General features: G+C 40.4%; 1 protein-coding gene across 1 annotated transcript; it reads right to left on the bottom strand.

Annotated features, from left to right (window-relative positions):
- On the bottom strand, nucleotides 1-26,911 carry TMEM65 (transmembrane protein 65). Its single transcript, XM_010024449.1, has 7 exons — nucleotides 26,845-26,911; nucleotides 8,167-8,211; nucleotides 5,980-6,047; nucleotides 4,623-4,677; nucleotides 3,390-3,432; nucleotides 2,504-2,609; nucleotides 1-956 (listed from the first exon to the last, which is right to left on the bottom strand). The coding sequence occupies exons 1-7, from the start codon at nucleotides 26,906-26,908 to the stop codon at nucleotides 861-863; spliced, it is 477 nt and encodes a 158-aa protein (XP_010022751.1). The 5' UTR covers nucleotides 26,909-26,911; the 3' UTR covers nucleotides 1-860.

A 26,911-nucleotide genomic window follows, 5' to 3' on the forward strand; every position in this document is an offset into this window, starting at 1 on the left:
CCTCATCCACCCAATTAACTATTCACACCTTGTTTTAAGCAGAACAGTAAAAAAAACCAGTTGTTTGGACTTTTGAAACAGATGCTCTGAATTCTTTAATACCACACTCAAAACGCAGGAAGACAAATTTAAGATATCTCAATTCTCAATATATTGTTTACAAAGGAAAAACAGAGGCGAATATAGAAGTATAGAAGGTGTTAAACCACCACTGAAAAATGGACTTGGTAAAGAGCCTACGCTGGAAACACTTACCTTGTGAAATCCTTAAAATGATCGTCTCAGAAGACGATTCAGATACACTTAATCAGAGTTGTGAAAAAATGCAAACTAGACTGTCATAGATCACCGAAGAATCTAATCTAAAGGCAGTGCAAAACAATGGCTGGGCAGGGGGCAACCAGACATCTTGCAAAGTGAGGGACTTCAAATTACTCATCACTGACCTCCTTAATAATCTGCATTGAAGGACCTGATGAACAGCAGTGAGATTTTTGTCATGCAATTACATCTGTTAAGCAACCAATATGCAACTCAAGAGTTATACTGTCACCCACGGTGGATTATTAGAGTAATAACCCATTAAAGAATAAGGTCAAAGGGGAAAGTGGTAAACATTTTGCCATAAGTGAAAACACTTAAAAAATTTACAATTAAATAAAAAGTTAGATGATATCTTATAAAAAGAAGTACTGAACACAACAACGCCACAATAAATTAGTGTTTCCATAAAACGACATGCTGAAGGTTTTGTTCCCAAGTCTATACATTTGTTACTGTCTGTTAATTCCTAAATATTGACAGCGTAATCGAGTAATTGAGGTACAGTAGTTTACATTTGTATATGTCTTGTAAAAAGGTTATTTTTTTTCTTCCAGTTTTTCTTCCTCATCGCCAAAGAACAACAAAGGAAACATTCCTAAAATGCAGCCAATGGTCACTCCAATAGCTTTACCCTAGAGAAAGGGGGAAAAAAATTATGTTTCTCACTGATCAGTTGTTACTCATTTGCTGTGTAGTACCAACACAACCAGGAAAACAGACCCTTTGTTCTAGTTTTCAGTTGGGAGCCACATTTTTCTTAGCATGCAGACTAGAAACACAATCTATGAGAGAGAGACAGATATGACAAAGTTAGAAACAGTGTGTGCTGTGATAAAAGACACATTTCTGAATGAAGAGGAGGGGAACGACCCATGAAGAGCTGCACAGGTGGTAAGGGAGGAGACAGATTCAAAGGATTGGACAGGAAAGCAGGGAAGGACGGAAACAAACAACAAAACATACACACACATTTTATGTGCAATGATAAATGTATCTGCTTGTATGTGGTAATGCAAAGTCAGGAATGAGGAACTCCTTGCAAAAATGATGGCTTGCAAAGGCACAAGGGGAAGACAATAATAATAAATAAAAAAGATTGGAAGACATTTCACAATTTTTCACAATTGACTTAAACATAGAAGTCAAGAGGAGACAAAAGTAAGAGAGGCAACATCCAAACCACTGTCCTGGGTTCAGCTACAGCAGTCATTGACCACACACATCACCAGTGTGATGCACTGGTGTGGAGAAACTTCAGACAATGGCTATAAAAGAAAAACTGCCAGCATTCAGGCAAAGATGCTCAGAATTATCCTCACAGCAAAGTGCTGTGAATGCACTGCAGTGCAACGACAGGCTTTTGCCAGACTCAGCTTGCACCAAGATGACTCTTATGTTGGGCAGACTAGAGAGCAGCCCACAGACATGTCAATTCTTCCCTGCTCAATGCTTTGATCTATCACAGCTAAAAGCAGACTTTTTCCCTTAGCTTTCATCAGCCATTGTTATTTCTCTCCCCTTAAATCTGCAAAGATATTTTTCCCCATGAAGGTTCTATTCTGGCAAAGTGAAAAAAATGTTTCTTTACTCAGTTTCTTATAATCTGTTTCTTTAATCAAAATAAACTAATGTTCTCATTGGTGAAGTGGGACCACTTCAAATATTTAAATGTTAATTAAGTAATCATCCTGAAAATGAATCTGCAAGATGAGTGTCCCACAGCTGTAAACCCAGACAGAGAATATTACTCAAATGATGAAAATTTACTCAGGGGAAAGCTAATTATAAAATATTAGAAATTAACACAAACTAGAACACGTATATGAGTAACAAGCACTTGACAATGTATAGGAGTAAACTACTAGGGGGTTGTAACTTTCAGATAAACTGTCTTATCGCAGTATCCAGAGCTCAACCCAGATATCTCCATAGCATACATGAAGTCACTGCAGAGACTATCCACAGTACTAGTCACTTGTGGCTTGTTGCATATGGAAATCCCCCCCAAGCCCAAAACAATCCAGTCTCATAATGCTCCCTGCCACAGGCTCACAACTAAACCTTCCAGGAAATGTGCAGAATGTTGGTGATCATGAAAAAGTGACAAACAGGATTTATCACATATTACTTGAAACCAAACGAGCTCCACACAAACAGTGCCTACCTACAGAATACTCACCAAGTGTGCGCTGAGACGCGTTTGCCACATATCAGCTTGTTTGGGAGTTAAATCAGGGATAGACAGACCCAGTCGTGAAGCTAAAGCTTCTACATAACCTGCAAGACTGGAAGAACAAGAGGAAGCGATTTTGGATCTGACATTACCTTCTACTGATGATACTGAAATATCTGAAGCACTGAACTTAAAATGAACATCTTTTCCTTCAGCTAAAGTCATCAAGAGGTAAATATGGGGAAGTGTGATCATCAGACTTCCGATGGTCACATTTTGCACTGTAAGTTCACTCATTTTCTTACTGATTTAATATGCAGTGTTTCCAGAACAACTTTATGCAGCAAGACAAAACTGGTGTTAGTGTTATTGTATTTTGGCAGAGCTTGTTAACCGTCACTGGAGGAAAGGTTACATACAACACTAGTAATAAGCGTCGTTATTTGCAGGAAAAAAAATAGAGGAAAAGTGGGAACACAAAAGATATTTTTTTTCCATTTTGTATTCTAATGAAAACACTTTTTTGCAGAAAAAGTTCTCATTAAAACTTCCTTAAAAGCAAGCATTGCTTACAGACCACACTGAGTCAGGCTAAATGCCAATCCCAATTTTATCACTTAAAATATGTAATACTGTAATAACAGGACAGTTATTCTGTTTCAGAACTATGGCATTGCAGTTTGAACCTCGGCAAGAACCACCTAATAGTCCAACTTTTTCTTAGCAAGGACAGAATATATTTCTACAGTCACGTAGTTTACTGAAGCAAAATTCAAGATCTAGGAAAAAAATCATATTTCAGCAGTTTATAATGGCTTAGTTCAGTAGCACCAATAGTGCTTGCAAGAGAGGAAATAAAATACACATATTCTGAATACAAGTTCAGACATACCCCAGTCCAGCTAAATCTGAAACAAGGTTTCCCAAAGCTGCAGCTGGAAGGAGGAAAAGGGAAGAGAAAGGGGTAAGAAGGGAAAGTATTATTTTAATTACAAATAAAACCAATCAGCTACCTTCCCTCCCCACCCCAGTGACTGTCACTCTTCTCAGCAGGTACAGCATAAAAGGCTGGAAGTAAGTTTCTTTAGAGTTTTTTCCTTCTGACCTTACTACAGTTTGTAGCAGCAGCAGCCTAACAATAAGAGGAAGTGCAACTATTTTTCTCCACCTGTCAAGTTTTCTTCATATAAGTACAAAAAGACATCACAGACACCTGGAAACCAATGTAAGGACTTTTCAGATCAGAGTTAAAAATGGCCATGGGTGGTTACCAGTTTCATGCAGCTAATGCTGGACACCAACAAGGCCTTCCAGTGCCTGAAGAGGTGCAGGAGCACAGGAAACAGCAGTAGCTGTTACTCATTTATGTAGTTTTGATAAACATTTCAACACACCCATGAACTGTGTCAGTTTAGGAATACTGTAGATATGACTGAATGAAGCTACACACTTAAAATACATGATTTCACTGCAGATCTTAGTGAGATATGCTTGTTTGTGACTGTCTTGCATTGCAATAGAGAAATGCTGCACAGTTCTTGTTCTGCATTTAAGCTCTCTGTGTGCTTTCAAGCCACACTGCACCTGATGGAGCCAGTGATATTTCCTCTCCTCTGACACTGCAGAGGCACCAAAGCTGTTGAGCAGAGCTTATCAGTTTTGGTCCAGTGCAGGAGCAGGGTGGCTGCTGGGCCTTCCCACGGTATCACACAGAGGCAGAGAAGCCACCAAGAACATGGGCCAGCACAGTAAAAGGACACCAACACTGATCTTCACTCAGCACTGCAAGCAAACAGCAACTTACAAATACATAAACACGCATATGTAAATATCAGACCCCAGGGAATTTAGAGCAGTCCCATTACAGAAATGCAAGTACACTTTCCTAAGCAACTCAGGATTTGAGCTTTTAGATTAAAATGGACACAAGCACTGCAAAAGTTATGTGAACTGAAATTCCATTTCTGCAAATGAAATATGTCCTTGCTTCAACCATAGGTTGTTTCTTTATTAGGAAAGGCAGCTGCAAGACCAAGGAAGAGCCATTTCCAACCCTGTGGCCCAGTGTCAGACTAAAATAAGGAGCGTGCCTATCAGTCTACGCATACTGCATTTTATTACTTGCCTGCCATAGTTGAAATTCCTAGGACAACTCCAATTGACAATTCTATTTGGGTTCCCTGAAAAATAAGAATTTTCTCATTACTTGAGAGATTTGGAGTTAGAATAGATTACATTGACTGAACCAGCAGAAGTACTGCTTACTGCTTGTTTATGTTGACACTGAAAGGACAAATGGACATTACTTTTACTAGCTTTGCACAACTCCTACTCTCCTGGCATATATATTTCTCCCCAGGACAAGAGCCTACTTCTGATATTCTTTTAATATTTCATATTCTTCCATAATGGCCAGCTGATGGGTAAAACTGACCCCTACCTCTGCGTACCATTTCCCCCACCATAATTCTTAGCTGAATGTATAGCTCTGAATACAAACTTCTACAAATACTGAGCAAACAAAACACAGTATTGTAGCTCCTTACTTCTTCAGCTGAAGAAACAAAATTGCAGCAAACTGCATGATGAAACAGCACTACATGGCTCAAAGATGAGATACAACAGGCATGAACCAAAACAAGGCAAGTTCCAGTTAGATATAGGAGAATATTTTCCACTGTGAGGACAGCTGAGCACTGGAATGGGTTGATCAGAAAGCCTCTGCAGTCTCTGCCTTTGGATCTGCTCAAGTCCCACAGGATGGATAACCCACATGGATAACCTAGACTGACCTTATAGCTGATCCTGCTTTGAGCAGGAGGTTAGACTACAGACCCTGAGGAAGGTCTTGAGCAGGAGAAAGACTAGATACCTAATAGGTCCTGTGGTCCTTTCCCACCTCAATTATTCCATGATTAAAACAACACTGTCAGTGATAAATCTACAGGAGGAACACTATCTTTGGCCTTTATAGATCTTCCTGTTCCACTAGCCCATTTAATCTTCCAAACAAGCAAAATACGTCAAGAGTGTTAGTCAGAAGTGCCAGGCTACATCAGTACAAATCAACATCAGCACTAACAGTGCCTGCATCACTCAGAACAAAGGAACACATCAGTAAAAACCCTGAAGACATATTCATCAATGCGTTATAATCACATCATCAGTCAGTACAAAAACCTATCAACTACAGGATCATAAATGTGTCTTACAGCACAAATTAGGAGAGGAAAGAAAAGCAAGTTTCTTCTCAGTCGAGTAAAATTTGTTACAATACTGGCCTTCAGAAGGAACAACGCTCCTCTGCACTCTGCAAAGGCTGAACTTTAGAACAGAGCATGGACTTTAAAGAAGAAAAGTTAAAACAGAAAATTAGTGAGTTGATACAGTGTCTTACTGAAGCTCTCAGTCTAGTCTATTTTATTCTACTTGAACAACATGAAGCTTACTGACTCGATGGAGGGATTAAATAGTGAACTTACCGCAGCAATCATAATTGCGTTATCCAAAAATCCAAACCCTACAAAAGGTACTGCATTGTGGAAGAACACTAAAAGAAATAAGTAACAGAGAGAAAATAAATATTTGTGAGAGTTCACTAGTTCACAACAACTGAAATGTCAGTTTAATACTGCCTTTAAGAGAAACAAAGAGAACATACACAAAATCCCTTTCCCACTACTTCTATTGGTGACTTTTTTGTTTCTGCAGGTTTAGTAAAACTCTTTGCTACACTCAAGCGTTACTAATGGCTCGTGAAGAACCAGTTAAAGCAACTTACTCTGCAAATACTTGTACAATTTTGGATAGAAGCCACTTATGCCTACTAAAGCACAAGAGAAACACTGAAAATTACACAAACTTTGGTACTATTTAGTCCTTCCAACCAGTGTCACAGTATCACTAAGGATAACCAAACTGTCTCAATAGACTCTCTGTATTCTTCTCTTGCTTGAAACAAAGCCCCTTTCTCTGCAAATCCCTCTCTATTCCTGTGCAAAAGCTCCATCTTTTTCAGGCATTATTTTAAGAGTATTGCCTGGATCTAGGCAATTCTTATCAAAACTCATTCAACTAAATCTACAAATGCTCAGATGGTTTTCATGGCATTAATTTTCTCACTATTCCAACCCAGACTTCTGTATCTTGATTTTGTTTGGCACCTATGCTGAGAGCAAGTCACACTTGAAGCTGCTCCTCAATACATTGCTTAAGAAATCAAGTTCCACCTTTTGTTTCATGTGTTTTTTTTTCTTTTTACTCCTGAAACTCCAAGGAAACCCTGTGTGAAAATATTTTATACTGCAGAAACTTGGAACATGCTGGTCTGAATAATAATTTCTAACTAGAACAGCATTACCGTGTCATTCCTTTTTGCCCTGCTTCATTTTCTCTCTCAAATTTTAGCTTGTAAGCTTCTACTAGAGATGGGATTGAATTTGCATAGCATTGCTTCCAGCTGAGTTTCAAGGTGCTGGCTTCGTAAGACTGAATACAACACCGAGGACAGACTTTGTGACTAAAAATATAGCTTAAAGTTAGAACTTTTTTTTTTAACATTTAAAATGCATCAGCTCTTTACTTGTTTGGGTTTAGGTTTTTTTCCACTTCAGATGGGACCAACAATTCCTGTATTTCATAAACTTACAGAGAGGCAGCATAGGAAGAGGGAAGAAAGAAAAGTGCACAAACCTCACAGTCGTGTGAAAAGCAACTGGTATGAGTCCCTTCTGCATTTACCTCTCACAGACAGCATGAATCCATGATCATAAAAGAAAACAAAGCCACACTCAAGAGATCTTTCATGCTTAGGTACTAGAACATGTTTGGACTTCTGGGGCTACTTCGTAAGAACACAGAGACCTTCTTAAATGCACCAGTGAAAGACTAAAGCACAGAATGTATGAAATCTACCAACTTTTTTTTTAAACCACTGCAGGACATAAACCCCAAAACCATAAAAAAAAACCCAACAAAAATCACACAGATATGACAGTTATAGCCAGTATTTTCAAAATGTGTGTACTGAGCTCTGGAGCTACAAAGGGAGCCCAAATTCTTACCAAAATCACCAGAATTTTGGAAGCCAGGGAGTAAACAGAACCCCAGGAAACAAGGGGAAAAAAACCCCAGAGAGAACTAAGTGTAGACACCTGGAACAGGAAAACATTCAACTACATATATTTGCTAAGTGAGAGAGTATAGAACCACAAAATACACTGATTTGGAAACTAATCCAGAATTTGAATGACCATGGTATCACAAAGAATACCAAATCTATCTCCAATTTCCCTGCAATTTTATCCCACTTCTCAGTCCATTTAAAACACAGGCAATTAGAAGCAAGTCAATAATTTTGAACACAAAAATCCCACAAGGTTCTGCAGCATCAACACTGCTTGGCTTAGAAAACCAGTGTTTGCTGCTGGCCTTGAACAGCGTGCTCTCATTTGGGCTTTCTGTCCTACTTTCACTAAATGGTGCACATTCTCTGGCTGAGGTGTTACGAAATAAAGGTGGCAGCATGTCTGTTGGTGCTTGCTTTGGTTTTCTGTTACTCCAGACGACAGCGATGAGGATAGACCAGCACTTGCAGGAGAAAGATGAAGCAATTCAAAACACAGACTGCACAAGTACTGAACCACATTCAACACACATTCTTCTTTTACCATGTTTCAGTTGTCCTGGAGATGGTGGGGCAACCTCCAACTTCTCTAGAGAAGTTAAAATGAAATGAGAAAGTCAGCAACTTCACCACAAACACAGTTTATTATAATTTACCAAATTACTAGCAGGCAAAAAAAGCAGTTACGTTATTTAACAGCTTTCAAATTTGAAGAAAAATGTTTCACATCTACATTATTATTATTTTTACAAAAAAATAACATGACATTAAAAGCCAAAAATTCTTAGAGTACTATTATATTAAACTAATATAAGTCACTATGCAAAGTAACAGCATACACTAGAAGCAGCTCAACAGCCATCTTTCATTACCGAATATTAGAAGAACACACTAAAATTAGAAAAATCAAGACATCTAAAGAGGACTGTATTTAATTATTTGGTTTTAGAAGTCCTCTAGGCATGCAGCAGACAACCCTTCCTCCAGAGACAGTCTGCAAAAAGCCTCCTACCTCTGTTCTGATAGAAGGCATCTTTTAATAGCTAGTATGAGAATAAAAGAAAAATACTACAATAACATTAGAGACCATCAATTTCAGTAATAGCAGAACAAGTCTGGTCATTTGGTGCATGTTTCATGTATTCTGGCTTCAAACCATTATGAGCTTGGAAGGACCAGGACATCACTCCTGAACCTGACAGAGCACTCTACAGGAAGCTAACGCAGACCACTAGAGGTGATGCACAGAATGCAGCAACAACAGGTACTCACTCCACAGGGGCAAGGGAAAGAAAACCTACTTTTTAGGCTTCTGTTGTGTTTGTAGTTTTTTTACAATGTGGATGTTGAGCAAAAGAGCCCATTTTAAAGCAGAAAAAAAAAGTTGCCCCAGTATCTTCAGTCTGATGAGCCCTGAGCTTTTGACAAGTTGCTTCCATACTTTTGATTAGGTACTTCTACAGGCAAAGGTAAAAAATGGTGTAACATGAGAGGAGCCTACAACACGATCTCAAGTATTTAAATTTTACTTGGGGCAGCCAAGTACATGAAAAGACAAAGCTGCAAACACAGGCTGTGAATCATTTGAGCATACGACTGAACCGTGTAGACTAGAGTAAGTATCTCTACATACAATATTCTAACTCCTATACTCAAACCTATTGTAAAGGAGAAACTAAAACACTAAGATAAAAAGCTGTAACATAAATGAACTTCTAGCAAACACTCTTATCTACCTCTGAGTAAGACATCTTCTCACAGTTTGCCCTGACTATGATAACCAGTTAGTTTAGATAATTCCCATGTGAAGTATTTTGGGTACCAACACAAAGATACTTGGTTTGTCACAAAATATTATGAGACTCTAGCGGATTTAACATCAGTCTTGTGGATTTAACTACAACTGATTTCTGAGTTTGATAGCACATGGCAGTCTATATAATTACACTCCATTCAGTGTAGCAAGAAAGCTATTAAACAAAGCTAAAATTCAGTGCATAACTGATTCTAGAAACTTGTTACCAAAAGGAGGAATTGAGGGCAAGCATTTGGGAGGAAAAAGAAAATACATAATCTTTTACATCTATGAATAATGGGAGTTTCAAATCACGTTAATTAAAAAATATAAATCTGCTCCTCCAGAACATAAGTTAAGAACTATCTTGGGATGGTTTTAAAAGAAAGGACGTTAGGGGATACTACTTTGGGGCTAGAGGAAAGATGAATTACTGCAAGATAGAGGGAAACAGCAAGGGATCAAATATAAGCAGAAATCACTTCATCATTGACATAACCTGTTTCAGTACGATGGGATATCTGCTAAACAGCCATTTTATGAAGCAGGGCACCTAATATTGAAAGAGGGGTCACTAAGACAGCACTATGTGGCACTGTGGTCTGGAAACCAGACTGCTCTTGCCTGGCCATGGGGAATTCTTGCATAGGTTTTTTTGCAGCATTTTCCTGCCACATCTGTAAGAACTTTCTTTTATAAGAGAGAGTCTTGCCAAACTCATCTGGCAACCTGCCTGACATACAGCTTCCATCCAGATAAAGATTAATCTGGGGGAAAAGTCTGGGATTACACATGCTAACTAATGAGACACAGATAGGGGAAGTCTGACAGACAAAGATCAGAACTGCTCACGCTCCAGAGCGGGAAGCCGGAGGGCACCTAGTCCCAGCCCTGCACAAAGCTGAGCCACATCAGACCAGGTGGCTCAGGACCCTGTCACACAGTACCTGCAGGACCAGCCTCAAGGGAAAACCTGTCCCCTGTGGAGCACCAAGAGAAGCCTTTAAGCACAAAGACAACTTCACTGACAGATGAAGTTATGCTCTGCCACTGCGAGGTACAGAGCACTGCCCGATGGGGAAGGACCAGCTCAGCAAGACTTGCAGAGGCCAAAGCTTAGTTTAAAGCTGGGATATTGGGAGGAAAAAAGAAAAGATTTAAAGCAGAAAGAATTAAATAACCACCGTGGCATGAAAGCCACTAACGTTTTTACAGAATCACTTCCACTTTAAAGCATAACATGCTTTAAAACTTTAAAAGATAGGCAGGCACCTGGGGAACACATCTGACAGAGAGACAAAAAAATTCTTTAAAGCAATTTTTTAAAACTCTAGATAGCAAAATGTGTTTTGGAATATTGTATTTATTCATAGGAAATGTTCTGACTATTAGAAATTCCAAGGCTCAGCAAAAAAAACACCCCATGAAAAAAAATCTTCAGAGAACAGGCAGAGGAAACATGCCCTTCACTTGTTTTACTGGAGGGAACACAGAAGTCCAAATTGCAAAACCTCCTTTTAAGAAATTAATTCAGTCAGAATCCAACAGTTCAGAGTTTAATGTCTGGGAGAAGAGGCAGTACTGTACGCCAGTATTGCATTTCATGACAGCCATCCTGTGCCATAGACACCAGAATTCATCTTCACAGAATCACAGAATGGTTTGGGTTGGAAAGGACCTTAAAGCTCGTCTAGTTTCAACCCCCTTCCACAGGCAGGGACACACACCTTCCCCTAAACCAGATTGCTCAAAGCCTCATCCAATCTTACTGCAGGAGGAATAAAATGAAATGGCAGAGTAAGGAATACTGCTATTTTCTAACTGACTTCCATTACCATAAATGAAGTTACAATCCAAGGTTCAAGTGCAACACAGGTCATGAGCCCTGAATTAGCAACGTCTGGGGACAGAGAAAAAATCTTAACTGCCCCTTAAACCTGTCCTTGATCTTTCTTGAATTTACATCATCACTTTTTTGCTAACTAAACATTTACTTTTTTTTTTTAATAGACAGAACCCAGGGGAATATAAAACTGTCAACATAAGTTTACCTTTACCCACAGCATGGCCCATATCACATAAGTTAAAGTAACTCTGCCAGTTGTAGCCAATTTAAACCAAGTACTTGAATTTAGGTTTAAAATTATTCTTCTTAGCTGATAAAACCCCCCAATGGACTAACGGGTAATGGGAGTACATTTATTCAGAGAGCTGGTAAAAAAAAATAAAACAACCAAAGCCCAAAAAGTTGTCATCACCAGTTTCTGAGTTATCAACTCATTAAGATCTGGCATACAAAAGACCTTGCAAGCCTAAAGGCACGTCTTATGTTTTATTCAAATTGCAGCTAACGCTGCCATAAAATTTTATAGCTAAATCTTTCACTCTGACCCAGCAGCATGAAACTCATAACAATGATAGAAGGTACCATGGCCAGAGCAGCCCTAGGAAGATACGTGCTACAGCTGAGTATTGTTAAGTCCAAGACAAAAATATGAGCAGTGTCTTGGAAGGTTTTAAACAGTGACCCAATTGTTGTAAGATTAATGATTAAACAATGAGTATCAAAAAGGAAGAGGAATCTGAAAACTATTAATAATCTAGATCCATTATAACCTCACTGAAGGCTCGGAAGCTTAGGGTCTCCTCTAGAAGTTAGGGAGGATTTTGTCTCAAATTCAAAAGCCTGTCCAGGTCATTCAGTTACACATGGAACAGCAAGGGCTTCACTTGTGCAGAACAAGAAATCGAAGTTACTGTTGTGTCTGTTAAAAAAAGATATTCCTTTACATGTGGGTTCGTAAGAGGATCTTTATCCCCAGAATTCTGGATTGAAACCTAGAAATGTGTGTTATGCTGCTTCTTTCAGTATCTACAGGTAGATCCTTAAGAGTAAATTCTGACCATGATGCACGAGTTCATTCATGGAATAAGCTCATATTCACGTCCCAATTGTCCTTTGTTCCTCCTTTGTTTTTCTTAATGTTTTAACAAAAACTGTCAAAATCTCAGTACTTACAGCAAAACACAAATTTGAAAAACCATGTCCACTGATCTTCAGTGGGGTTCCCTGAAGATTCCAGATGGGAAAAAGACAATCCATGACTTGACAGCAAAGAAAAAATTCTGCATCATTTGTTGTATCTCCCAAATGGTTTCCTGTTACTACAGCGATTAAGGCATGAAAGGATGCTGACTCGTGCAGTGCTAAATATAAACTTGGCTGTTGGCCTGTTCAGTCACATGCACACGAGAAAGCTGAGCAAAGCACTAGTAAGAGATGAATAGACAGAGGACATAGAATCATAGAATGATTAGGGTTGGAAAGGACCTTAAGATCATATAGTTCCAATCCCCCTGTCATGGGCATGATAGAATCATTTCTCAGCTACCCCTGAAAAAGATAATTATGTCCAAAGAAATATTCTGCAAAAAATAAATAGGACATTAAACATTTTTTTAATAGTCTGTGTAACACTGTAAGAAAATCGCACAGTGATCACACATGTTCCATCTCCCTCCCTGAACAACCCTGAAGCAGCACAAGAGATTATCATCTTTATTTGAAACTACTGTTGTATTTACTGGACCAAGCATTGAACGAGCTTTGCAGGACTGCTGTTTGTTCCCTGGCATGGGCCAAACAATTCCCTTGAGAACAAAACCTGGGAGTGATTTCGGGCACAGTTCATGCCTGGGAATCCCTCCGAGCAGGTGGGCAGCCTGGATATATGGGCCCCCGGGGAGTTCCAGGGCTAAATGCCACTTACAACGGATGCAGCCAGCCTGCTCCAAAGGGAAAAAAAAAAACAAACCTGTGATTGGCAATATAGCTACTCTGCATCTAGTGGTCAGTAGTTACTTTGGAGAATGGATGCTTTTAGCAACAGAAATGTGCATTATATCTCAGCAGATGCAGGTTTAAATATCATAGAACTTCATTTCAAATTTATCTGCAGTGCTTACTGGATGTTCATCATCAAATATTGTGAGTATATGATGTATTTATCCTATCATCCTTTCCAAAAACATGATGCACCATTCATATCCTTTTAAACAAGTTTTACAAAACACAAAGACCTCAGGTGAAAACCCTAACAGGGAATCTAGGAGAAAGCATAAAATGAAAACAGGTATCCAAAGACTCAAATCACTGTCTTCATCATTAACAGGTTGGGGTTTTTTTTCCCCCTGATCTAGTCCAATTCCCTATCAGTGCTTTATAAACTTAAAGGTCAGCCTTTCATTTCCATTCAAGCAGGTTCACACCAAAATAGGATTTGCAGTGGTTTGCTTATCAAGGTATCAAACAGCAGCTGAAAAGAATTAGAAATAAGAAGCTTGCCTCAAGATTCGAGGCAATCAGCTAAAATGATGCCAATGCAGGAAAGACTTGCAGTTTGTAATAAAAACAGAGGCTAGAGACAGAAACAGAGCATTTGAGCTGTCTCCTTCAGAGAGAAATGGAAAATGTGAGAAAAACAGCCGAAGTGTTTGTATAAAGATGCCAGAAGCACAGTAACAATAACAGGAGAGCAAAGAGGAAAAATAGCGTGGTATTCTTATCTGTGCATTTCAGAAGTGAATGGTTATACGCTATTTAACATAATAAAAAAGTAAGAAGGTATTTGAGCGCTGCCAAGAAATAAACTGGCTGCAGCAACTCCCAGGCTGAAGCGAGCCATCCACAGAGTCATAAGCCTGTGCCTCAAAAAAGCAAATGTCCATCATCTCAAATGGAGGTTGGCTCTTCTTCCCCTCCTCACCCTCTCCTCGGGGACTGCAATGAGTTCCCAGGAGCTGAGGAGGGACACCTCCCAATGGCATCGCAACTCTCTATCTTCAGATGAACACATCTCCCCCTAGTATTAACAACACCCTTTCCACTAGCTGTGGAAACAGACCTGGTAGGCACTTCAGACCAGTATTAGAATGGAATTAATCTCATCCAAATATACTTGTCAAACTGTGTTTCAGTAAGATGAGGTGTTGGCACTTCTCTGTCAGCACTGATTTTTCTCAGGCATCTCTGGGTCAAAGTAAGTATCTATCAATTACTTCACCGGTTTGCAGTTGAGCAGAGAAGCAGCTCAGCAACAGTGCTGGAACTAGAAACAAGTAAAACCTTAGTATTTACGTATTATCAGGGTTTGAGATTAGGTTTTCAGCTGTCCTCCACAACAGGTTCATTCATGTAAGAGGATAAGCAAAGCAATTCTGTGGGAAACCACAAAAGATTTGTTAACAGGAATTATCAGAGCTCTGTGCACAACCAAAGAGATCTGATCTAGTAGAGGTCTTTCATCGCCTTTAAATAGAGCAGCGTTCAGCATCACTGATGCCTACGTATGAGTGCTCATAAAATAACCAGGGAGTTCTACACACAATTATAATATCCTTTGTTTAATGAAGTTCCCCCCAGGCCCTGTTTTAAAAAGAAATCTAACAAAGCGGCAAGAGATGAGTTAGTTTATTCCTACCCTTCCTCTCCCAAGCGCCCTTCTCCTACCTGCCCAAAACAACACTGTTTCCACCAGGAAAAAGTGGGGAGAAAAGGTAATTTGTGAAGAACAGGGAACAGCACAGGCTTGAAAGCCCAGGCACATGATCCTGTGCTTGCAGCCAGCAGCAGACCCTGCTGGAGCAGGATGAAGGTTACTAACAACAGCCTGTGCAGCTCCTGGGGGTACCAGCACACTCCTCCCTCCCCTGCCCTAGCACAGCTCTGAGCATATTAACAACATGGGGGCTTATGCCTGTAGCAGATATGGTGGACCACGTCCACACTACGCTCACTGACTTTTTTCATCACACTTGTTCTTTATACTGTCATTAGCAGGCACAGAATGTGAGATTTTGCCTTTTGCAGGACCCAAGGGTCTTGTAATGATAAGAAGTGACTTGGCTAATATCAAAAGAGATGCTCACTGCATGAGCAAACCCAAAACTGGCAACAGCAGCGTTTCCCACAGTCCCTGCTACCACCAGCACCTGTATTCAGTCAACACTCGACATCACTTGCAGGCAGCTACAGCAGTGCAGTAACAGGAGGGCAACTGGTAAATTTGATGTGTTTGGTGGAATTTTTTTCCCCTTTAAGAGAACTCTGCTATCACCTTTACAGAAAGCCAAAGACAATCTGATACTAAATCACATACCAGTTTAGCACCAGCCTTTTCTCAAGCAGAGTTTCATTCCCTGCCTGAGGACAACCTTGAAAGCAAGTAAGACAGCAGAAATAAGCTTCTAAAATAACTTTAAATGCATGTACAGTTCATTGCTTTTCATCTGTCTCGGAATTAAGACAGCTCCACAGAGTGAGACAGAGAGGACACATAAACTGAACGATGTTCAAACATTACTTTTTTGCATACTCACATTAAGTGTAATTACACTCCTAGTTTTTCACTGCACTGGAGCAATAAAGACAAAAGCATGAGCTTCCTGAAGTCCTTAAGAAACTATTCATACCCATCAGCAAAAGGAACACTGTAAGAAACCACTGACAATCTAAGTTCTGTCCATAAATCACATTCACATAATTTGCCCCTCTCTATATAAATACTTAATGAATATAGAACGCAGCAGCAATTAAGCTGTGCTTAACTCTTAACCTACTGCTAGAGGCAGCACAGTAGGTTCATCATGTGGGTGCCTTCTTCCCTTCACCATGTAACTTGGCATAGCTTCTGGCTGTATTCGTGAAACAAGTCAGAGTTCAACGTCTGAGTCTACATAGTCAAAGCTAAGCTGCCACGTCTCTGGCAAATGGCTGAAGGAATCAATATTGTATGATGTACAACGTAAAAACAGATAAAACACACTTTACATGGAACTTCAACTAAAAATGTTCTCTTTTGGCTTTAATTTTACAAGAATATAGGCTATCTGCTGGGTTGTTACGAAGCTGCATTATTTCTCAATTTATTCTGCACATGAATTTAAAGTTCTACTACAAAAAATTCACTGTGTTCATGAAAGTGATGTGAAATTACTAAGATCGATGATTTTGTAAATCCTACAAGTCCTATAAATAGGGAGAAGCACATGACAACAAAACTACCATCTTCTACTCTTTCTACAAGTGAACGGTTCTGACCAAGTTCATTTTAATTCCTTCAACTAATTGCCTTTCTTCTGCAAGACAAAGGAAAATTCTCCCAGTCTGTGTTCCTGCAGCCTTTCATGAGCACAAGCCCTATCTCAGGAGGTTTAACTAGCTCAGTGCATTTCTATGGCTTCCTAATGCAGGCTCCAGCCCACGTCACACCACTGCAAGTCACAGCTGTGCACACACTACCTCTTAAAACCGCTTCCGGACCTCTGCTCCATGAAGTGCAACAAATCTGGTCCGTTTATTTAAGTCCTGTGGTTCTTAGTCTTCCCAGAAAACCACCCAATGGCAGTTCATGAAGCGTTCTACCACTTGGCACAGTCTTTGTTTTTCAACTCTGCACTTTTCCCCTTTCCCACTGCCAGTTTTTACCTCTTCTTCTGTCACAATTTCACTGTGAGCACACAGCAGACTCCTGTGAGTGCTGAAATTACAGCCTCCACCTCCACTTCTGCTAAGCAGCTTAAGAATGAGTAAATTACAAACACAAACTCACAGGTTTTCTGCACACAGAAGCCTGTCTCATTTTCTACATGGGGGAAATATGGACTCTATGTAACACCTTTCCCCCGGCAGTAAAAGTATGTTGTGGCACTACTGTACTGCCTGCACCGATGACATACCTGTAACGTCAGTATTTACTGGAGACCTTAATGAAATTTGCACTCCTATGGTTTTTTCCATGCTGTGTGATCTCAGTGTGCCTCCAGCGTCCTTCCCCTCCCTCATTCTCATCTGCTCCTCCAAATCTGAGCAATGTTTACACAGCCTCTTCTCCAGCAGCAAGGAAGGGACAGATTCAGGCTGAGGATGCCTTCTGCAGTGCTGAAGCAAAGTGCTGTGTGATGCAGGGGGCAGACACTGATCCCAGGAAGAATAATCCTGGATAGAGAACCAGAGAAAGGGAGGAGACAGCTCCCTACCTAGTCACACAAGATGAATGCTCCCAAATATAAAATCACAGAATGGTTCAGGTTGGAAGAGACCTTCAAGACCATCTGGTTCCAACCCCCTGCCACAGGCAGGGACACCTTCCACTAGACCAGGTATAATTGCAAGTAACCTGGGACATTGAAACAGTACTGCTCCCTAGTGCAAGTCACTGTGCTGTTAGAACAGACTCCCACCTGAGGCACAAGAACCCTCATGACACTTCCCATGAGAAAAGAGGGAAAACAGAACATTAGGTCAAATACAGATCTGCACCCTGAAGTGATCTAAAGTCATGTTGCTGCTGCAAGGGGTGATTCTATACTTTTCCTCCCACTCCTAAATTCCATCCTGATCATCTGTGTGTAGTTCTTCCTTTATTCCAGCACTTGTGCTCATCTGCCTAGTGCACAGCCAGCCCCAGGGAAGAACTGAAGCGCTAGTATGGAAAGTAGAAAATGGGACTGTCACACCCAGAGGTTTTTGGGATGGGTGAAGAACAGGACGCTCCCTTTGCAACAACGGGAGTGAAACCAACAGCAGACCCACACCCCTTTCACATCAGCTCATCCACAGCTCATTCGTGCATGCTCATACCCACAGTGGGGAAACCATCTGAGTAATTATTCTTTCCCAGCCACGGAAAGAAAAGTGATTTTTTTAACTCAGGTTTTAACACAAAGTCATAAATCACAGTAAAACTCAGCCATATTACTGCAAAAACTGATACAAAGGCTGACACAGTAAGTTCCTAGCATCCAACCCAGAGAAGTAAACCAACAGTGAAAACATTACAAACCTACGGCTTTTCTTCTGGCTGATAAACCAGATCCACTAAATGAGTAAACCACAAATCACACCTATTTCACACTGGAAACAGCCAGAACCACTAACACACCTTTGTCATGTTCTTTCTGTTCAGAGGGGCCAGAATCAAAATAAGTCGCCCGACATTTTCAAGAGGAGAAGGTCACCAGGCTGATTATTTATAGCAACACTACCACTTTTACAGCTACTTATTTACTTTGCTGCATGAAATAATATAAACAGGTAACAGGAAAACTGGGGAGAGATTCAAGCTGATCTCCCATCTCTTCTCTCTGGCAAAAATCTCTCTTAGGCAAGATGGCTGTGGATGCAGCTGGCAATTCTTAAATCTCCTCATCTTGAACAAAACAGTTAATTTTACATTTGTAACATCACATCTTTACTTGTGCTTTGTAAAAATCAGCCCATTGCCAGGACTTAATGAAGCAAAGAAACAGCTGGATTGAAAGGCTATTTGCAATCCGAAAATACAAGCTGATGGTATTTAAAAGATACCATCTTTCAGTATCTTTGGATAAAGAAATGTTTCATGCACATTTCTCTCCAGTGTTCCATGAATCCCAAGAAAGCCAATAAAACACAATTTCTACCCATTCAGATTGCTGTGAAAGGTGGGATAATATCCCAGTGGAGACTGGTGATTCACAGCCTTGCTGTAAGCTGTTACAGTGAGCTGGCCAGCAGGAAGGGATGGACCACTGCAGAATCCAAAGCTACCAAGAGCAAAAAATTGAAAGTCATGAGAAAAAAAAAAGTTATTTTAACAGTACAATAAATAGAAACTGATGATGTCTAAAAGAAAAATGCAGCAGGTCAAAATGCAGCAATTCCCTGTTGGTTCATAGTAAGCTTTTTGACCTGGAGAAAATACTAGAGCTTTGTGGCAATACAACTTTCTATACATAAACACACCCCAAACCAGACAGACCTCTGTGCATGGCATGGTCAAGAATCACCTACCATGTCCAGTGTCTCCTAACCCTACCTGAAGCCTTTTTCTCTCAAACATTTCATTTTGAAATTAAAAAGATTCTCCAAGGCTTCATCATTCCCCCAGGTCATGCAGGAGCTTTTCACCAGGACCACTGCTGAATGGTAAGGCAAGTTTTAATTCTGGAAAACCTTATCTGACATCCTAAAAGCTATGCAGGATTTAGCAAGCATGCTGAGGAAAGGTTTCATCCCTGGATACAAGCAAGTAGGAGAGCATAAAACAAGCCACTGCTCTGTATGTGTGCTTTAAGGCAATACGAAAGTTGATGGAGAATATGCTCCATCTCCAAGCACATAATACTGCAGTCTTAAATATGTTCCTATTTACTCTTTTTATTATGTAAATAATGACCTGTTGGAATTTACTAAAAGCTGAAGCATCTGTTTGTCAAAACTAAATTTCAAAAACCCCTCAAAGAATACCCAAAAAGCAACAGATATGGTGAGCCCATCACATACAAATGGAGACTGGCAAATGCTGCAGCAAAAAAAGTACAGCAAGTATCAGCATGTATTATGGCTGTTAGGAGGGGATATTTTATTAACAATTAATATACAAATATTTAAGAACCCTAAGTAAATGAACACTGGGAAAATACCTATGATTTTATATCCCATAGTTTTGAATGGAATATGCACTTTGCCGAATTAAGAACAGTATTTTGTGGGCTTTGCCTTAGAACACTCCTCATGCTTCAGAGGAAGCAGGGGTTTTGTTTCAGGCAAGCATCAGTCACATCCTAAAAAATCCAAGGGGCTTTTTTGATGTTAAAGGAAGATCTCACAAACAGCAACAAAACAGGAACAAGAACATGTGCTTTCAGGCTTCTGAAATAACACTAATGTAAAGGGAAAAGAAAGAAAGGGAGCGCAAGACAGCTCACACACAGGTCCGGCTTTGCACAATATAAGCCAATTCTTATAAGAAAAATAACCACCACCAGAGAGATCCGAGGCAGCTTCCTTAAGCACTCTGTTTGCATGATCTACTTATCTCATTTTTCCATTTACTTTTCCTTTTTAGAAAAGATTTTCTCCCAGAGATACCAGTTGGCTCTGCAGTTCCATATTTGGGTTAAATAATAAATAAGGCTGACTAAAGCTAAGAGTTTTCAGTTGAATGAGTAAGCTTTAAATAATCTCTTTCTTAAAGAAACTGGTAGACTTAATTTTCTTTTGATTTCTAATACACACTGAAACAGTACCTCCGTGTTCACAGAATAAACATGACCCATTCCATTCATGCCTATTACAGGCAGATCTAAGTGTTTCAAAACTATCACTCTGAAAGGTTTCAGTTACATTGTAAGTACAAGTTGCATTTCAAGTGGTAATTCCTAAAAAGACCTAAATCAAACGCACCCCTTATATCTCACATAAGGCAGTTATCAGCAGATTTTCCTTTAGATATAAGATGGGTTATTTTACATGAGACACACACAGTTGAAGAGCAATGCCTCACAGTTTAGATTTTCTTATTTTTTAAATCATGATTTAAAAGCTGTTCGTGCATGACATCCATTTTGTACACATCACATGCTTAAACAACATGCAAAAGCTGAAAAACAAATTTTAATTGGAGCAATCTTCTACTTTACCTTTTCTAAAGCATTAAATCCGGGGAAGGGCAGAGACAACTAACTAGCTAATGATGTTCTGTAACAGTAATGTTTCTGCATTATGCTTGGACCACATAATATAATGTACAGCACTTTCCTAGGAAAAGGCATAAGGTAGATGACCACTGAGCTCCTTCCAAGTAAATGAAACTGTTCCACAGTCTCAAATCCCTGGCTCACTGTCTAGAAACTGTGGTATAGCTCAGGAGTTTCCACAAGACCTGGACTTGAAACACTTCTTCAGCCACTAAGACTAAGTACTAAGGGGATTGCTGAAATTCTTGAGGCCGAAGGCTTTATATTACTATAAATAAACAAAACCTGTTTACTTTTACTTCTTGCAGCAATACACGCCAACTGCATCAAAACAAGCAAGCAGAGAGTCTGTCAAACCAGCAGCCCACTGGCCTTATGCAATGCCATGTCTTAGCAAACACACTTTATTTTTACTGTACCAAGAGGACTGGTCGTCTCTGGCGATACTACCTCCTTCGCTGGCTTCTCAAGTGGTACCAGTGGTTTAAGATATCTGGATGCTACAATGAGTTTATAAAGCAAGACAGCAACAAGTCATTATTTAAAACCTTCTAATCAATACTGGAACATCCATCAGCATGGAAAGAGCCTTTATAAACACTAAGACTGGCTTAGGTCTTACGGCAATTCCACTCGAATGTCTGTAGGCTCTCCTCTGCAAAAACATACAGCAAAGTTTCTGAATTTAAGTAGAGAACTCAGACTAGACTGCTTTAAGTTATACAAGCAAGTAAAATTTCAGAATATGGAAGAAAACCAAACTACAATGGCAAAACCAACACGAATTTCAGAAAAAAGTACCTTGCTGAATGTAGTTCAAAAGTAAACAGCTACAGTGACATGTGACATTTTCTGAGAACAGCTTCAGGATAGCTTTACCTTAAGTACTAAGCACCAATTTTCTTGTCCATGACATTAAGCCTCAGCCTCAGTTATTCACAGACTGGCTTGGAAGGGACCTTCAAAGCTTACCTAGTTCCAATCTCCCTTCCATGGGCTTGGACACCTTCCACCAAAGCAGGTTGCTCCAAGCCGCGTCCAACCTGGCCTTGAACGCTGCCAGGGATGGGGCAGCCACAGCTTCTCTGGGCACCCTGTGCCGGTGTCTCACCACCCTCATAAGCAAAGAACTTCTTCCTAATGTTTAATCTAAACCTTCCTCCTCTTGAGTCTAAGCCCATTCCCCCTTGTCCTAATGTTGTACGCCCTCATAAAATCCCTCTTCAGATTTCTTGTACGCCCCCTTTAAGCACTTGAAGCTGCCCTAAGGTCTCCCCAGCGCCTTCTCTTCTCCAGGCTGAACAAGCCCAGCTCTCTCATCCTGTTTTCACAGCAGAGGTGCTCCAGCCCTTGCCTCACCTTCGTGGCCTCCTCTGAACTCAGCTCCAACAAGTCCACATCCCTCTTATGTCTGAGGCCCCAGACCTGGATGCAGTACTCTGGATGGGGTCTCACGAGAGCAGAGTAGAGGGGCAGGATCATCTCCTTCGCCCTCCGGTCACGCTTCTTTTGATACAGCCGAGGATACGGTTGGTTTCTGGGCTGCAAGAGCACACTGAAGCCTGCTCATGTCAAGCTTCTCATCAACCAACACCCCCAAGTCCTTCTCCTCAGAGCTGCTCTCAATCCACCTCCCTCAGCCTGTGTTTGTGCTTAGCATTGCCCTGACCCAAGCATAGGACCTTGCACTTGGCCTTATCGATCTTCATTAGTTTCACACCAGCCCACCTCTCCAGGTCCCTTCGGATGGCATCCCTTCCCTCCAGCGTGTTGTCAGTGAACTTGCTGAGGGTGCACTCAGTCCCACTTCTAATACTTAACATTCACAAAGTACTATCTATATTAGCATGAATAGTATAAACCTCATAAACAGAGCTTAAAGCAGAAAGAGAGAATTACCAGATTTATTCAAAGCTAAAATTTGATGAAAATTTTTCCATACAGTTAACATTTCCATAAGATGCTTTGTGTATCAAGATGACAACATGATGAAACATTCAACTTCCCCAAGCTACCCAAATTTGCAGTTTTATTGTTACTTAAAAAAGGAAGCCCAAATGAATCATACACATCCAGCTGAGATAAAGCTTAAACAGGAAGGAGACATGAGTGTCTGACTAACTAATGTGGCACAGTAACTGTGTTATGAACAATGAAATAGAATGAACAATGGAAATAGAGATTTTTCTACTGCCCAAGAGTACATGTTGCAGGTGAGGTTTTGTTCATTCAGTTTTTGCTTTGGAGTTTTGGGATGTGCTTGTGGTTGGCTGGTTTGGCTGGTTTGTTGGGATTTTACTTTTGAAAGGTTTCTTGATAGGACTTCAGAAGTATTAAATCTCTTAACTAAGGCACCCCACACAGTGTCCAGGCATTCCCAAGCACATTGCCTCTTCTGATAACAGGCATCCATATTTTTGATATGGGACGTAATTTCGTAATAAGGTAGGACTTCTATCCTAATCTAGGGATAAAAAGGAGGTAATACTCCCACCTCTACCTGTTACTCAGAGAGCTGCAGGGTTTACTTGATCAAACAGCCTTACCCGTGTTCACAACATCCAGGTAACCAGGGTGAGCTGTCAGCAGCGAGAACACAGCTTCCCCCAGCCAGACTCCATCTCAGCTCCCTGGAGAGCACAGAAGGCAGAGAGCCCTGCTCTTCAGCACTGAAGCCTGCAGAAGCCACAGCAGCTTTATGCATCCAGCATTCCAGATACAGAAGCACATGACAGCTAAGTGGCCGAATACAGCTTACGATTTCTCCCTCTCTTCACTCAGGCTTAAGAAAAATAATGTCAGAGCCACTAGAAAAAAAGACTTTTCTCACACACATCCTAGCAAAATGGCATCAATTTCAAGTAAACAACCGGGATTCAATGTTACCACTAACTGACATTTAGGGTGAGAAGTCTTTTATAACACTTTATCTTGTGTAATAAAATACTTTTCAATTGGTGGTCATCTGTGTAATGCAAATAGAACAGTTCCATCCGCAGATGTTAAAGTGATCATCGGTCTGTGTAACACTCTTCCTTCTGCATCAGTTTGCTGTCATAAGAGAGCTCCATGATACATGGGGGGTGGGGGAAAGGAGGAAAAGAAATAAAAACATAGATAATTAAAGGTTTCAGAAGCAAAAAGAAGTAGCACATGTTTCCATCTGAAACATGATATTCCTTTGACCACTGAGTATTTCTGACTCAGCAGCAGTCATGGTGTATGCTGTGAAGGTCTGAGAACACAAAGGGACTGCATGCAGGCAGGCTGGCAAGAGTTTCCCATCTTACCAGTTTGACAGGGCACTTCAAACTTGTGAATTACATGTTGGCCAGCAGTCTGCCAGAACACCTTCTCCTAGGATAGCAATCAAATGCTAGAGTTGAAAACAATTTCTTGACCTAGGTCACAGCAAGGGAGGTGGATGATCATTCTCCACACACAGCTCAGTTCATCTGCATACATTGGGCCTGTAGAGGACAGAGGGAGGGACAACTGACCCCACCAGGTGCCACCATACCTGCCAAAGCACACCAGCAAAGCTGGGCAGTCCTTGCAAGAAACCTCACACTTGCACTGTGAAATCACACTTCCAACAAGTACTTCCAGAAGGATCAAATCATGCTTTGTTGCGTTAACGCAGATTAAGTTCTACCAAAAAGAGGTACTAAAATCTGAGTGGTTCTAAACACCACGGCAGATTAACTGCTTTGCTCCTATTAGAAAAACGTGCAACAAAGGGAATCTTTTTCATAGGAGATCTTCTTTGGAGTGTCTAAAAATCCCAGTGAAATCTGTTTGTCTTTTATAACATTCGCAGTCTTTTGAATTAACTTCTTAAAGCTGTGGAAGCAGAGGCACCTCGGCTCGAACACTCCCTAAACTACTCCAGTAAACCAGCGAGTTCATAAATTTAACACCAGTTCATCACCAGCAATGTTTTTTCTGACACCAAAGTAAGAATTCACCCAACAATGGCTAAAAGCTGTCAAATTCCCATAAAGAGATTTTGCCCCAGCTGCACTGAATGCCTTGGTTTGGTGCCCTTTACCCACACACACACTGGTTTAGTTTTTTAGAAACAAAGATTCAGTAACCTGAAATTACAAACATTTTTCTATCAGAACACACCAGTTTGGTCAGATTATTTTCTAAACCATGACATACCAGTGCCTTCAAAAGAATCTAGCTAGAGACTGCATTCTCCAAGATCTGTGAATTAAACCAACAAAACTAGCTGTCGAAACTGCAGTGCTACTGGGTTTTGCATCTCTTCTGGTTAATACACAACCTCGACACGCAGAGAAACAAACAATTACACTACAGAAAGCCTTTTATTTAGTGATCACATCACAAAAGCCCTCTGTTTAAGTTATAAAAAACAAGTTGGTGGTTTCAAGGAATTGTGTTCAATGTTCATTATATATTAAAATATATATATTTTATACATTTTATATACACAAGGTCATATATTGTACATACGTATGTATATGTACACAAAGATGAGAAAACAGGAGTTGTTCTTCCATCTTCGCAACAAAACACGGGAAAACAGGAATTGTTTTCCCACCTTTGCAACAAAGATAGGAAAATAAAGGATCCTCTCACTATCGAGACCTGAGATTACTTAGAGGCCCTAGAAAGCCATCGTGTTAGTATTATTAATGGAGAATGGTTACATCTGGGCTCAAGGATATTTTAACCCAGCACACATAAGAACAACAGTACCCTCAGAAGAAATAAAGATGCAGCAGATATGCTAAGTAGTATTTCTTACCTAAGCAAGGTCAAACCTTTAGTATTTTTCCTCCTTGTTACCGGGTTTGCTGCACTGCTTACAAGTGCTTTCATGAATCATTTCATATCATTTGCTGAAAACTACAGGTAGAAAACCTGAATCTGAGCCCCATAAGAAAGGAGTTACATCTTCTTTCTAATACCACTCTTTTATAGTGGAAAATTGCTATAGAAGGTCAGAGGCATTAAATCATTCTCTCCATTGCCAGGAAGATTTTCTACACTTTCATTTTCTCCATGCAAGAAACGAGCAACAGGGAGGAGGATTTGACTGTCTGCTGCCATCAAAACTTAGCTTTGATTAAGGCTTCCACAAGCAGGGAAGCAGAACTATTGCATTTACAACAAATTGGCCTACTTGCTACTTCAGTGCTCCTGTAACTATGAGAAAGAAAAATACAAAATATTTGTATTTAAGTCCACACATATCATCTCCATCTGGTGTGGCCGACGTGCTCACAAGAAACACACACTGAAATTTAAAAACTTTGTTTCAAACCTCTTCCTGGGAAAACGTGAGATGTTATTCACCTTTCCAAGATTGGAAAGGGGAAAACATAAAGAAAAAGACATTAATGAAGGAAGAAACCTAAATCCAGGTGAGCAGGTCTTGCAGCTGTCTCCAAACAGAGCAATTTAGTGATGTTTGGACTAAATTTTAAGATATGGTTTGCAGTCTAAATGAGTGTAGTTCTCAAAATATCACCTGAGAACAACTGCATCAAGATTCAGTTTCACAGCCTTTCCCCCCAGCTTCTCCTATGCAGAGCCCATCTATTAATTACAAGTCAGGCTCCCAGCTTCACAGCCAGCCTTTATTGCAGGCTCACAGATCGAGCTCTGCCTTCTGACTGATGAGCTAAAACAAACAGAAGAATCTCAGTGTTTATTAACAAGCTAAACTGCTGAAACCGACTGCTGGTGCTCAGCATCTGGAAGCTCTAGGAGTCCAGACACAAACACCCAGCTCAGACAGGTGACAAGGCGATGGCAGGAAGACATTCACAAACCTCTCCCCACCTACAACTACAGCGCAAACAGATGTGTTAAGTTTCAAAACAGCTTCAGAGACTCACCTAACTTACAGGTCAACAGCTAGGACTCACCTACCTGAGGACCGTCCTTCAGCGTAGCAGCCGCAGCAAAGGATGGGTTTCCCTGCAGCCTCTGCCATTAG

Source organism: Nestor notabilis, unplaced genomic scaffold, assembly GCF_000696875.1.
Source record: "Nestor notabilis isolate BGI_N333 unplaced genomic scaffold, ASM69687v1 scaffold10841, whole genome shotgun sequence".
NCBI lineage: Eukaryota > Metazoa > Chordata > Aves > Psittaciformes > Psittacidae > Nestor > Nestor notabilis.

What these genes read in the sequence shown, in the direction of transcription:
- TMEM65 (XM_010024449.1), bottom strand. Translation starts at nt 26,908, where the DNA reads ATGGCAGAGGCTGCAGGGAAACCCATCCTTTGCTGCGGCTGCTACGCT. An exon ending in CGCTGAAGGACGGTCCTCAG is followed by an intron (nt 8,212 to 26,844) that starts GTAGGTGAGTCC and finishes TAACTTCTCTAG; the next exon opens with AGAAGTTGGAGGTTGCCCCA. An exon ending in CGCGTCTCAGCGCACACTTG is followed by an intron (nt 957 to 2,503) that starts GTGAGTATTCTG and finishes CCCTTTCTCTAG; the next exon opens with GGTAAAGCTATTGGAGTGAC.